The 12629-nt window shown below is 49.8% G+C and overlaps 1 protein-coding gene across 6 annotated transcripts in view; it reads left to right on the top strand.

Moving 5' to 3' along the window:
* The window catches only part of PLXNA4 (plexin A4), a 594729-nt gene that overhangs the window by 234701 nt on the left and 347399 nt on the right, over positions 1–12629 (top strand). For all 6 annotated transcript variants that reach the window (XM_045052764.1, XM_045052766.1, XM_045052767.1 and 3 more), the window contains one exon: positions 10415–10597. In XM_045052764.1, the coding sequence (XP_044908699.1) occupies positions 10415–10597 (183 nt within the window). The remainder of the gene's footprint in view (positions 1–10414; positions 10598–12629) is intronic.

Raw genomic sequence — 12629 nt, 5'->3', positions numbered from 1 at the left:
GGAGAGTGGCAGGACCCAGGAGTCCCACACACAGAATTTTAACAAAGACAGCTGCCAGGAGACCTGAGGAGGCCTTCATCCCTGTCTCTGCTGCTCTCTCTGCTGTGTCCTGCTATCTCACTTGCGCTCATCCCCCGGGGCCCTCTTCCCCCTCCTTCTGTGACACATTCTCCCTCCACCCACACACTACGCGGAGCAGCTAATGCGGCAAGATCTCTCTCCCGTGCACACACATGCACACACATGTGCCCCATACGGTGTGTTAGTAGCCCAGCCGAAATGGGCATCCGGGTCTCTTGTTCAGTGAGCACGCAGACCAGCCAGGCTCCACGGTCCGCATCTGCATTCTGGGCCTTTCCTTCAACTCCTGTCATCCTCACAGGGTGGTGTCTTGGCTGGGATTCTGAGAATTTGGACCTCTGGGTCTCAGCCAGTCCTCGCTCGTGAGATACCACTGGGCTGGTGATGAAGCTTCCTTTTTGCTTTGAACTATGTGTCTCATCTTCACAAAGGAGGTGAGAAAAATAATATCCCTTTCATAAAGTGTGTTGAGACTCCTAAGGAAAGAGAAATACGTAGACATTAATAAATAATGAGAGTCGTAGAACACTTTGTGTTTGTAAGACGCTTAAAACCTCCACGGCCCCACCTGTATATTCTCCTTTGGTTATTATAATAACCACCCGATGGGACAGGAAGTAACTTAGTGACATTACTAGGATTTCATACTTGTATTTTTTCTTCACCAGGATCTGCTTTTGAGAGATTTGGGCTCTGCCTAACCCAGATGTCATGTTCCATATCCCAGGCCTGGTGTGTACCCTGTTCGTCTTCCCCTGCATCTGGCACATGTTATGAATGCTCAGTTAAGGCATTTGAAAGAGAGGCTACATTCCAAGCCAGACTCTCCCTGCTGTTCCCTTCAGGTGTCCCTCAGCTTTTGCAAGGCAGAGGGGAATGGCCACACCTCCGTGCGGGGCGCTTGCTTCTTTTCATTAACAAACTTAGTGGAGAGAAGGGGAAAAGACAACTAAGAGAGTTTTTCACTCAGCCTCTCCATTTACATTCTTTTTTCCCCTGTGGATTGGGCCCCCCATGCTGTCCACGTAGATGGAACGGGATCAGCGGGAGAAGAAAGCCCACATCTTTTCCCGGTCTCGGTGTCATTACTGTGTCTCTGTCAGTGTTCCAAAATATAATGGGATTTGTTTGGCTGATTTATCCCGCATGCAGGCAACATTATCCAGACTCACTCACGAGCCCGAGGAGCAAGAGGGGAAGATGCACGGCAACAAGGGTGGGGCTAATAGAATTTATTCCCACTAACAAGGGAATGACCTACCCCATAATTCAGCCTGGCCAGCGGGGCCGCTGCTTCCCGGCGCCCGCCAGAAAACACACAAACTTAATCATTGTGGCGTGCCCCGCTCCAATTACAGCCCTCGTGGCGCGGGGGCTGTCTGCTGCGTTCTGGAAGGGGGTGGGAAGGTGGGAGTGATGAGCTTCTTTGCCCTTGACAGGTAGCTACCGGGGACCTCTGAAGTTAAGGTACAAATGGAGAGAAGTGGCACCCAACAAGGCTGTGCTTGGTACCATTCCCAATGCTAGGAAGCCTTCCCTGGTATTTCCCACAGGTCCAGTTTGGCCTACTGGGCTAGCCCCAGCATGGTGGCCATCTGCAGAGCTGGGCCAGTGGGGTCCTGATTCTCTTGCTTGGCTGGACTGTAGCTCTGGCCAGGGTATCACGAGCCTGTCTGCTTATCAGGGGATGGAACCCAGGGCTCTCAGCAGCTGAGCTAATGAGGAGAAGGTCATGGGTTCAACCCCCGGGATCCGATCCCTTGTTGGAGCTACTCTTTGCTGGCTGTGCTCAGCAATTCCTAGGAGGGGTATGTTGCTACAGCTCACTGTTGGTTACAGCGAGGCCTACAGAGAGTGTGCTTGGCTTAATGCCTCTCTCCTGGGAAAACAGCTCAAGATACTGGCATTAGTTTCCTATCAGAAGGATAGCTTATTATGATGATGAGGGAAAGACCACTCAGATACCTGGTGCGATTGGGCACAGACGATCTCAAGCACATGCAGAAATATTAAAATGAGTACGAAAATGAGCATTGCTTTTAGCAAACCATTCCCATTGATCCATAGATAGTTAAGTGCTTTCATGATTGTTTGCATTGGAAGCCACAAATACACACATAACTCCTAAAACACAATGACCTCTGTCCTCTATTTTAGTACCCACCCTTTTTATTAATTTTTTTTTTCAACGTTTTTTATTTATTTTTGGGACAGAGAGAGACAGAGCATGAACGGGGGAGGGGCAGAGAGAGAGGGAAACATAGAACCGGAAACAGGCTCCAGGCTCTGAGCCATCAGCCCAGAGCCTGACGCGGGGCTCGAACTCACGGACCGCGAGATCGTGACCTGGCTGAAGTCGGACGCTTAACCGACTGCGCCACCCAGGCGCCCCGGTACCCACCCTTTTTAGATGCTTAGAAATCTGGCACTTGACTCTTGGGATCCTTGGTGTGATTTGTTGGGTTGTCCTTCCAAGCCTGAGATACTTCTCATGAAGCCCCTTCAGTAACAGTCTTGTCTAACCAGGTTGTTGTGACTGTAGTTTTCTGGCTTCCCCTCTCTCGGTCTCCATATACATTCATTGTCCCTACAATCTCATTGGAAAAGACAATACAGGAATCATTCTGAGATAGCACTTAGTAACGAGGTGGATGGGGCCTCATTCCCTCTTTCCGCTTCCGATGCCTGTGCTCACAGCCAGGGTGAGAGGGCCGGCCTTCACTTGCTGCAAGGCTTTCTCTGGCTCTCAAGAGAGTTCAACCCATGGGGTCAGCATGGGCCACAGGCAGACTTTCAGGGGAGGAGAGGTTAGGACAAAAAGAGAAAGGAAATTTTATGCAGAACTGTAAAGGAATCGGTGGGTCAGGGTCCAACTTGGGGGATTTTTCCTTGTCACAGAAATGAGCACTCGGGCACATAGGACTATTTTATGGAGTAAGAAGCTTTCTGATAAGTAAATCTAAAACCTACCAGAGCCACCTCAAGATGTTTCCACCTCCCTGAGGATTCTCTTTGCCTACCTTCTCCCCCTGCCGTCAAAGTCAGAGTCATCTCAAGGGATAGATGCACTGTGGGCATCAGACGCTATTGCATTTATTAACCCCTTAGGGGTCAGTGGTCATATTTGAGCTATGGCCCCCAATAAGTGGGTGATTATTACCTTCCTATACTGCAGGGCTTTACAACTGGAGTCTGTATTTAGACATGAGCTACTTCAGCTTATCTGATCAATATCTCCCTTTAAAAAGAAATCCCACATGCGTAATTCACTGATTCCCCATTTCCAGTGGAAGTCTGCTATGGTCAGCTTTCAGGACGTGTGTGTGTGTGTGTGTGTGTGTGTGTGTGTGTGTGTGTGTGTGTAATTAACAGGAAGAATTTAGGGCTGCTGAGCATGAGGAATCTAAAGACCTTTTCTTTTCCACATTAGCAAGGACCTCATGGGCCTTTGATCCTCTTTTTTTCCTAACTTCTGTTTCTTTTCAGAACTTCAGCCCTCACTTTCTTTGGGACCAATAGACCCAGGAAAGGAGGAAGCCCTTTTCTGATGACTGGCCAAGGGCCTCCTTCATAGGGGAGAGTTAGTTGCTTCCACAGGTCCCAGAAAGGCAGAGCACGTATCCTGCATGACAGGAGAAGTGGAGGCAGGGGCTCTTCCCTGAGTAGTCTTTGGCCCTGGAATAAGTTCCTTTGGGGTCACCCTATAGCAACCCTGCAGGAAACCCCTACGTAAGATCAGTTTTTGTCCCTCTGGACTGAGGATTTGGAGTTCTGGTACCATTTTCCCATCAACTTACTAGGTCACCGGTGGTGGGGGCATTGTCATTGGACGCTATAAGCCTCAATTTCCCCTTCTGCAAAATGAGGCTGTTGGATTCTAAAATCTTGAGTTATTTTCCTTTTCTGAAATAGCTGATATGTGGAAGAGTGGCCATGCCCTGTGCTGGATGGAGCTCTCTGAACTGAGCCCAGATGTCAGCCATCCTGCACAACCCTGCTGCTGCCCCAGGTCATTGGTCACCATGCCCTCTGTACCCCCAGCGCTGGGTACAAAACTGAGGCAGGGCATGTGTTGCCTTGTCTAGTTGTAGCCCAGGTCTGTCTGTCTCCACTGGGAAAGGGGCAGGGACAGATGAAATGTTTCCATCTTTATATAGTTGGGTCCTTACCTAGGCTTTTATTTAATTGTTCCTTCCTACACGTTCTTAAGCATATTAATAAGTGAAGATCAGTAAGTAGTGTTGTCCTCACTCACCGCCTCAGTTTCCCCTAACAGAAACAGGAGCTCCAATAGCCTACGATACCAAAAGTTTGACGGAAAATGGCCCAACACAAGGCTCTTCAGAGGGTGAGCCTGGGCAAGTCTCTGGCACCTTCTCTCCCTGTGTGATGGTCTGGCCTTCCAGCTCTGTGGCGGGGATTCCGGGGTGCTCAGAACTCCTCTGCATGAGGTTGAGTGCTACTTTTGCATTCAGGAAGGGCAGGAGAGCTGGTGTGCTCCCACATGGAAGGACTCCTCTCTTTGCTGGACCAGGAGCTGCCCACGGAGCAAGGGAGGACCAGGTCTGACTTTGTATTTCCACGCCGACCCAGAGCAACTGGGTCCCTGTTTGGGAGACTTGGCTGTATCTGTCCCTCCCTGCTGGCTTACCTGGTCGGCCTCTTTTGGATCAATTTGGGATATTTGTAAACAGTCGATGCCCGGGGTAAGGGGGGCAGCCTGTGGCTATGGAACAGGCTGTGTCCTAGAGCTGAGCTAATTGGCCCACAGGGGGATGGACCTGGTGACCTTTACCTCATTAGCACCACATTTGGATCACTGAGCTCTGGCCTAGTTCTGACCTTTCCATAATAAGGACTCAATGTGGGGTTTCTGCAAAGGCGGGGCAACCGAGGGCGGGGCCACGACTGTTCCACTTGACTGGGGAGCTGCCAGCAGGAACCAGACTAAGGGCCACGCTAGCCGGGGTGAGAAGTGGTTTCAGGACCAGATCGTGTCCCACCTCATCACCCATGGCCTTCAAAGTGGATTGGCACACGTATCGGGTGACAGTGGTTCTTTATGAATGTGTCACCAGGGCGTGGGGCTTGGGGGCAATGCCAAGGAACTCCTGAGGAGATGCCCCCACTGTGTCCCAGCCCTGACGTCTTCCTCAGCCCTCCTCAGAGTCTCCTCAGAGTCTCCCCACTGGGGTTCGCCAGCGACCGCTTTGGAGCTCCGGCCCCCGGAGCCTGGGGAGGCTGTTGCAGGAAGGATGCCGGCAGAATAACACCCCCTTTCCACGGAGATGATAGAGCTTTTCAGAGTGCCAGTCTCTCTACAGAGTGGGAGCAATTTCCCTGTAATTGGTAAAGTAACCGTAACTGCTCTGTCATTTGTATGTAGCGACACATAATTGCACGGTAACCTTTGCCGCTGTGCGCGAGGGAAGCGCAGGAAGCTATTAGATTGTAATTTGGAGTGTCAGCTCTGGCTCTCCACACCACCTCCGCCACCACCGCTGGGGAGGCTGCCGTGGGGCCTCTGCGTCCCGGGGCCAGTAGGGCCTGCTCAGAGTGGCTGTGCTTTCTCTCCCCGGGCCTGGTCTGTGGCGCCCCTGGCAAGGAAGGGGACCTCCATGGCGATGATGCAGGTCTCTGAGTCTCACTTCCAGGGGTCCCGATCCAATAGATCCGGAGGCCATGCAAGAATTTGTGTTTCTTTCTTTCCTTTTTTTTTTGTTAAAGACACAGAGAGAGTACGTGCACATGTGCAAACAAGGGAGGGGCGGAGGGAGGGAGAGAGGGAGAGAACCCCAAGCAGATTCCACACCTGGCTGGGAGCTGATCTGGGGCTACATCTCACCAGCCATGAGATCATGACCTGAGATGAAATCAAGAGTCAGACGCTCAACCAACTGAGCCGCCCCGGTGCCCCAAGAATTTGCATTTCTGATGAATAACGCTAAATGTTATGGATCTTACACTATTCCTCTGTTCCTTCCTACAGCCTCATAGGCCTCGTAGATCTTTAGGAAGTACCACTTTTGAAATTTCATCTTGATAACATTAGTCTCCTTAGTTGTGATAACACCTCTCTGAGGTAGATACCATGAATTTCCCTAAAAACATGAGCCTCCCAAAGCTTGTCTGAATTGTCTAAGGATGACAAACGATATGAGCTAACATTCCCATAGCACTTAGGAAGCGTCAGACAGTGTTCTATGTGCATTAAATCATGTAATCCTTACCACAGCACTAGGAAGTATATACTCATATTATTATCCCCATTATACCAATGATAAGCTGAGACACAGAGAGGGTAAGTGACTTGCCCAAGGTCACACAGCGCTAAGTAGTGGAGCTGGGATTCAAATCTAGACATTCTGATTCTAGTTCCTCAGTGTTAACCACTGTGAAACTCAGGCTTTTATTTGCTCATCCATCCATCCATCCATCCATCCATCCATCCATCCATCAATTTAACATCCGTCTTAACCTTCTATGAAGCTAAGGCCACAAAGACACATAAAACATGGTCCTGTGTTTGAGCTCATGGGCCCTGGAGTCCTGTGGATCACAGGTCTTAATTTATAAGCCATGTACCCATGAGAACATTTGTGGAAAGCGAATTTGAGATCTTCCTGATTGGGGCAGAAGCGTGTGGGCCCTGGCCTGTTCACAGGGTTGTCCAAAGAGTCACCACATATATTTTCATGGAACAGATCCTTATTTTTGCCTTGGTAAGAATGAAGCTGCTCTCTAATAAATAAGCATTATACCAATGGCCAAAGCTCATTTGTGGGCATTTGTGGAGCAGCTGAGGGAGAGGTGTGGCTCGGCTTCTGATTACAGTGGGGTCCAGTCCACTCCTGGCTCCTCTGGCTGCCACTCTAATCTTGCTGTTAATGGGGCCCAGGGGAGGCTCGGCCAGGGCAAGAGCAGACACTCTCCTCCCCCACTGCCCAGGGTGTTCTGGAATCCACACCAGCCCTCCTCACCTGTCGAAGGCTTTCACCAATTAGCCTTTTCTTCCAAGGCCCACACGGCCCTGGCATCTGCTCCTTACTCCTCAGCCTCCCGGGTCTGTGGGCCCTGTGGGGTCCTCCCTCCTCCTCCCCCTGGTGCTCTAATTACCCTGTGGTTGCTCAGACCCAGCATGGTGGTGTCCTTAGGGAGCCTGCTCTGGTCAGGAGCCATGCTAGGGGCACTCCCTGCAGCCATTCTGTCCCTGTTCTGGGCCGGATTTCCATTAAAAAAAAACTAATATGAAATATCACCTTGAATTGACAAAGTGCTTTCCAGTTTACCCAGTGTCTTCGCTCCCGTTTTCTCACCTGGCCCTCATGACAGTCCTGTCTTGCTGTATTACAGTCAAGGGGAAGTGAGGCTCAGAGAACAGGAATGCTAAGTTGTATAGTTAGGAAGCAAGCTGCCGTGTGAACCCAAGTCATGTGTTTTTTTTTTTTTTCTGTTATTTTAGTGTTAAAAACCCCCTTCCCGTTGCCCCTGCTTTGAGGAAACAAAGAGCAAGGACCCCTTGTGTCATAGCATCCATGCAGACCTGGGCTGCACCTGGTCAAAGGCCTTGCTCACATCTCTATCACCTGGGGCCCTATGTAGAGGGAGAAACCCATGCAAGGTGGGGGCGTGGGAGAAAGCCATCATTGTCCCTGGAATCCCAATGTCACATTGGGAACTCCAGCTGCAGCCTTGACCTTCTTGGAGCCTGATGACGACACCCTGAGGTAGGCAGTGTCAGGCACAGGTGAGCTGACCAGCTGCCTCCCTCTCAGGGAGCTGTCACGAGCCGAAGACAGGCAGAGCCCTGGCCACCAGGCTTCCAGGCTGGGCTGTCCTTGCTTCTTCCCAATGAAAACATGTCTCCCTGGACCCCTTGCTGCTCAAGGTGCCAGAGTGGCAGAGACTTGCTACCTCTGAGCAAGCAATGATTTAGTGCTGCAATTGGCCAACTCTTTGTGTAGGTGGTTGTTTATTTATTTGCTTGTGTTTTGCTCAGCCAAGAGGAAGAATGGTATTCAGTTACTGACCACTCAGAAATGTAATTCTGGGGGCTGAGGAGCCTAAGTCTCCCAGGTCAGTGAGGCACGCGTTTGTGCCAAGGGTGGCGGGAGACTGTCAGACATGGCCTGCCTTGCTCCCTGCCTTAGTTTCTCCTTGTGTGGCGTGGCCAACCATTTAGCCTTATCTACTTGGTAAATGGTTCAAAATAGGCAAGATATGTTTGCTAATGGCAGAAGTCTCTGTGGCACAGCTTAGAGCCAAGAAACTTGGGGACAAGGGCTCCTTATGAAGCGGAGGCAGGAACATGCAAGGCCATGAGGATTCCCAGCATGCCTTAAGCCTCCCCTGACATGCCTTTCTGTCAGGTCACCCTACCATTATGTCCGGCAGGGAGAAGACACCATCCTTCCTCTATCTGGATTTTTCTTTCTTTGTTTCTTTCTATCCCTTTTACCCTCCACCACCTGTCTCCTCCCCCATTTTCTCATTTTAGGAAAGAACCATAAAGATGAGACTAGACCTTGAAAGCTTGCTCCTAACTTTGATTCTTATATTGTTTTTTAGCGGGGAGGAGCTGAGGGTCGTGTTTGGCCTGGGCTATTTGACCAGACCAAGCAAGAAAGGCCAGGGGGGATCAAAGGCGTGGAGCAGACATCTGCTCTGCACGTGGCTTGCCCGGGCCTTCCCCTGCTCTCTCCAGCCCTACCCTGACTGCCCCCATGATAAGAAGTAGGGGAGAGGTCAGGGAGAGGTTTTAGATGCTCAGCGTGTTGTCTTTCCTGAGATGGACAATCTTGCTCCCTCCATTCTAGGAGGGAGCCAAGGGGTCCCCCAAGTCTCCAGAAAGCTCAGAGTTGGCCACTTTCACATAGCTTTGCTGGCAAGAGCCTGCCTGCTGGTTCTCCAGATGCCTTTTCCTTTGGCTGGATTGAAGCCTTTAAAAAAGTGACACCTTGTATTTTATTTCACTCCTTTTTCTGCAAAGTCCAAAGACGTTTACAGGCATGAGCTCTATAGGCTTTATGGAAACCCATCAAAAAGCAGGGTTGTTTCCTTCATCTTTATAGAGTGGAAAATAAAAGCACAGGAAGACACAATAGCTCTTCTAAGGCCACACAGTTCTTCTTAGAAGGAGAGAAAAATCGGCGTAGGTTCCTAGAGCCTTGGAGAGGTCTGTGCCAGACCAGAGCTGTTCGGTGGTGGTGCTGGGGGCCCCTTGCCAGCCACGGCAAGGTCTTCTCCACTTCCCAGTAGGACAGAACCCAACTGTGACCCTGTGCTCATGTGGGGATCTGGGAGCCTGGAATAAAACAGGGCGAGATTCAGCCAAAATGGGCCAAAGGTTTTTCCTGTTGGTTCCCTGGCTCCTGAAACTGGGATTCAGGAGCAAGAATTGGATCCATGAGTCTCACAGAGTATCTAGGGGATATTCTCTTTAAGGAATGCTATAACAGGTGTCCCAGTCATTTTTAGGGAATATAATGTTTGGGAAAGGCTAAAGGAATGTTAAACATATTTCTTCTTAAAAAGACTTTTCAGACCTTTCCTATAATTGTTATGAGCCTCCTACATAGTGTTAGAATGTACTATGTTTCAGTACAAAATAATTTGCCCAAGGAGCCCTGTTTTCGTAGAGCATCTTGGGGGGCTTGGCTTCCACAGAAGACACTTTGGCAAATGCTGGTGTAAGTATGACAAGGCCAGGGTTGTCCACCTTCACTGTGGTTTTGAAAAAGGCAGGGCACTTGAGATGGGGCATCATGAGGTACCACTGTGGTTTGTTGAGTTGTTTGTGAGTCTTCCACCTCTACTATTTCTCTTTCCCCAACTGATTTTCTACACATGCTTCTGTCATGATATTGTCATTCACATGTTAATGTTTCTAGTTCTCTATTCTACACTCTTGAGTCTTCCTCTGTGGTCTGTTCAATAGGAAGGGTAGATGTGGAGGCCATGTTCCCTCTTATTCCTAAGCAGAGCTGCCTGGAACCCATGCTCATGGATGCTGGCTTAGTGCTTTCCGATGTGACAGTGATGATGGGCCATCTAAGTTACCAAGATGGTGCCCGGAGGGGTTGGAGGGGGTGCAGAGAGACCATGGAGGCCAAGAGAGGAAAGAGACTCTAGGGATCTGTATTTTTTTGCCATGGTCCTACCACCTACTTAGGTTGACTGTTAACAGGTCACCTAGTTTCCCTGGAGCTGAGTTTTTCTTGTGTAAAAGGGTTCTTCTAGCCCTGTAGTTCCCTGACTCAGTATTTCTGCTTATTGCCCTGATGTTTCCTCCTAATTTTTCATTTCTTTCTTTTTTTTCTTTTTTAATTTTCAGCTCTTAACCATTGATGATAATTTCTGTGGCCTGGATATGAATGCCCCCCTGGGCGTGTCTGAGATGGTGCGTGGCATTCCCGTCTTCACGGAGGACAGGGACCGCATGACTTCTGTCATTGCCTACGTCTACAAGAATCACTCTCTGGCCTTCGTGGGCACCAAAAGTGGCAAGCTGAAGAAGGTAGGAATGAGATGCCGTCGTTTTGGTTATTGTGAAGGCAATCTATCCCCGCCGGGATAGACATTATCTCATGCTTTCTTACTGCTTTGGGCCTGGTGGGCAAGTGATACAAGTTTGAGCTAAGGAGATATGTTGCTCTTGAAGTCATGAATGACAACCTGCCCCTTCTCTGCCTCAAGGTGGAGGGTTATCATGGGCATCACAGTGGGTGAATGTGCAGACTTACTTCTTCCCTAGGGCTGGTATGCACGTGGAGGAGTTACCCCAGCCTCACTAGGCCATCCTAAATGGTGTGCTCTGTCCGCCTTGGGTTCGTGCGCTAATGCAAAGGCTTTCTAAGGGCTGGGTGACTGGGGAAGGTGGGCAGGGGCGAGGAAGGTACCTTTTCCTCTCACCTCAGCCCTTTTGACTGGTGCATCCGTCTGGAATCCATGTAGGGAAACAGATGGGGGGAAATTCAGGACCTGCTAGAGTTGGCGACAAGGCTAAGAGCCAGATCATGGGGTGAGGAAACCGTGGATATTATTGGAGCATAGAAATTGTTTGAGGTGGAGTAGAATGGTGTGATCTGAGACATGAGACTTCCCTCCTCGTCCTCTGGAAGCTTGCTCGCCTCAGGTGCTGGCTGATGTTGGCCCATCAGCAGTTTGGGGGCACCTTTCTATCCAGGACTCTTCTCTCACCTGTTCTCCTTCTCAGGCTTCTCATCTCAACGAGTTAGAGCTGGTGCCCTCAAGAGCCCCCTTGATTGGATCAAAAGCCTTCCTAAGACTAAGCAGTATGTCCTGTTTTATGTTGACTGGTAGTCTTGTCCCAGGGAAATATTGGTGAACCCACGTGGAGCTCCTGCTTGTTTTATTTAATAGGCTTCCCTTGGAATTCTCTGGATATTGTGTGATTTACATCGAGAGAGTGGCACTGCCAGACCTGAGACAGCCTTGAGCTCTGCTTTCTCTTTGCCGGGTTCCTGGGTATTAGCTGGACACAGTCAAGGGGAAGTGCTTTTGGCAAATCTAGAAGACTTTGCCGACTCTCCCATCCTACTGTGTAATGGCCTGGCAATAATTTCTTTCTTTAAATTCTACAACTCTTGGAACAGGCAGCGGGGCTGGTGTGTGAGAGTATGGAGGGGGAGAGCCAGAGGGAGGTGTGTGTGCGTTGGGAGATGTGTGGGGAGTAGTTGCATGGGTAGTATCTGGAAGAGGAAGCTTGTGTTGGTGAAATGCCATAATGCTCCACAAGGATGATGCAGGCGGTGTGCTACCGTCTGGTACTGCCCAAAGAGGTAACCAGGAAATTGTAGTGTATGGCCTTACACGTCTAAACAATGACTAATTCAACCATCATCTACATAGCTTTAAGAACTATATTTCATAGTTCCCTGCCTCTCTGTGAAGAATGTATTAAACACAGTTGAACGTTTTGTTGCTACCTTGGCCTCCTTGTTGTGATTACTGCTCACGCATCGAAATGAAGCTGGTGGACGCCCAAGAAGATGCCGCGTGCAAGGCGTAGATGCGTTGTCCTGGCACGACTCCCGTGTCTTGTTGTCGCTGCCTCCTGCCTCTTCCTTTAGTGCACATCGTCGCTCGTCACCTCCAGCTGCTGTCAGGAACCCTGGGCGACTCCGGTCTTTCTTCTTCCCTTCATCTGTGGCTTCCAGCTTTCTGTGAGCTGAGTGTCCAATATCCAAACTTGCTGAAATTGTGTTCACTAAGCCTCAGTATAAACCGAGGAGGGAAGCACCCGAGCTTTGGAGCAGGGGCCTCGAGGGTGTTTCTGTTGGATGCTCAGATGGTTTCATTCTTTATTATGATTCAGTGAGTTTGGTTTGCTAGAAAAGTGAGTTCTAAATACCAAAGGCATTCCCATATGCGGTTCATACAATGAAATGTCTGTTGACCTGCTCCGCCTGGCCTGATGGGTGAATAAGCACTATTGAGAGTAAAAAATAAGCAAGACCATTTGGGCTGCCTTAACTCTTCTCTCTAGTGAGCCCTGTCTCTGTGCAATGGAGAAGTAACTTACCTCA

Source organism: Felis catus, chromosome A2, assembly GCF_018350175.1.
Source record: "Felis catus isolate Fca126 chromosome A2, F.catus_Fca126_mat1.0, whole genome shotgun sequence".
Lineage (NCBI taxonomy): Eukaryota > Metazoa > Chordata > Mammalia > Carnivora > Felidae > Felis > Felis catus.
This window is presented reverse-complemented; position numbering and strand designations above follow the sequence as displayed.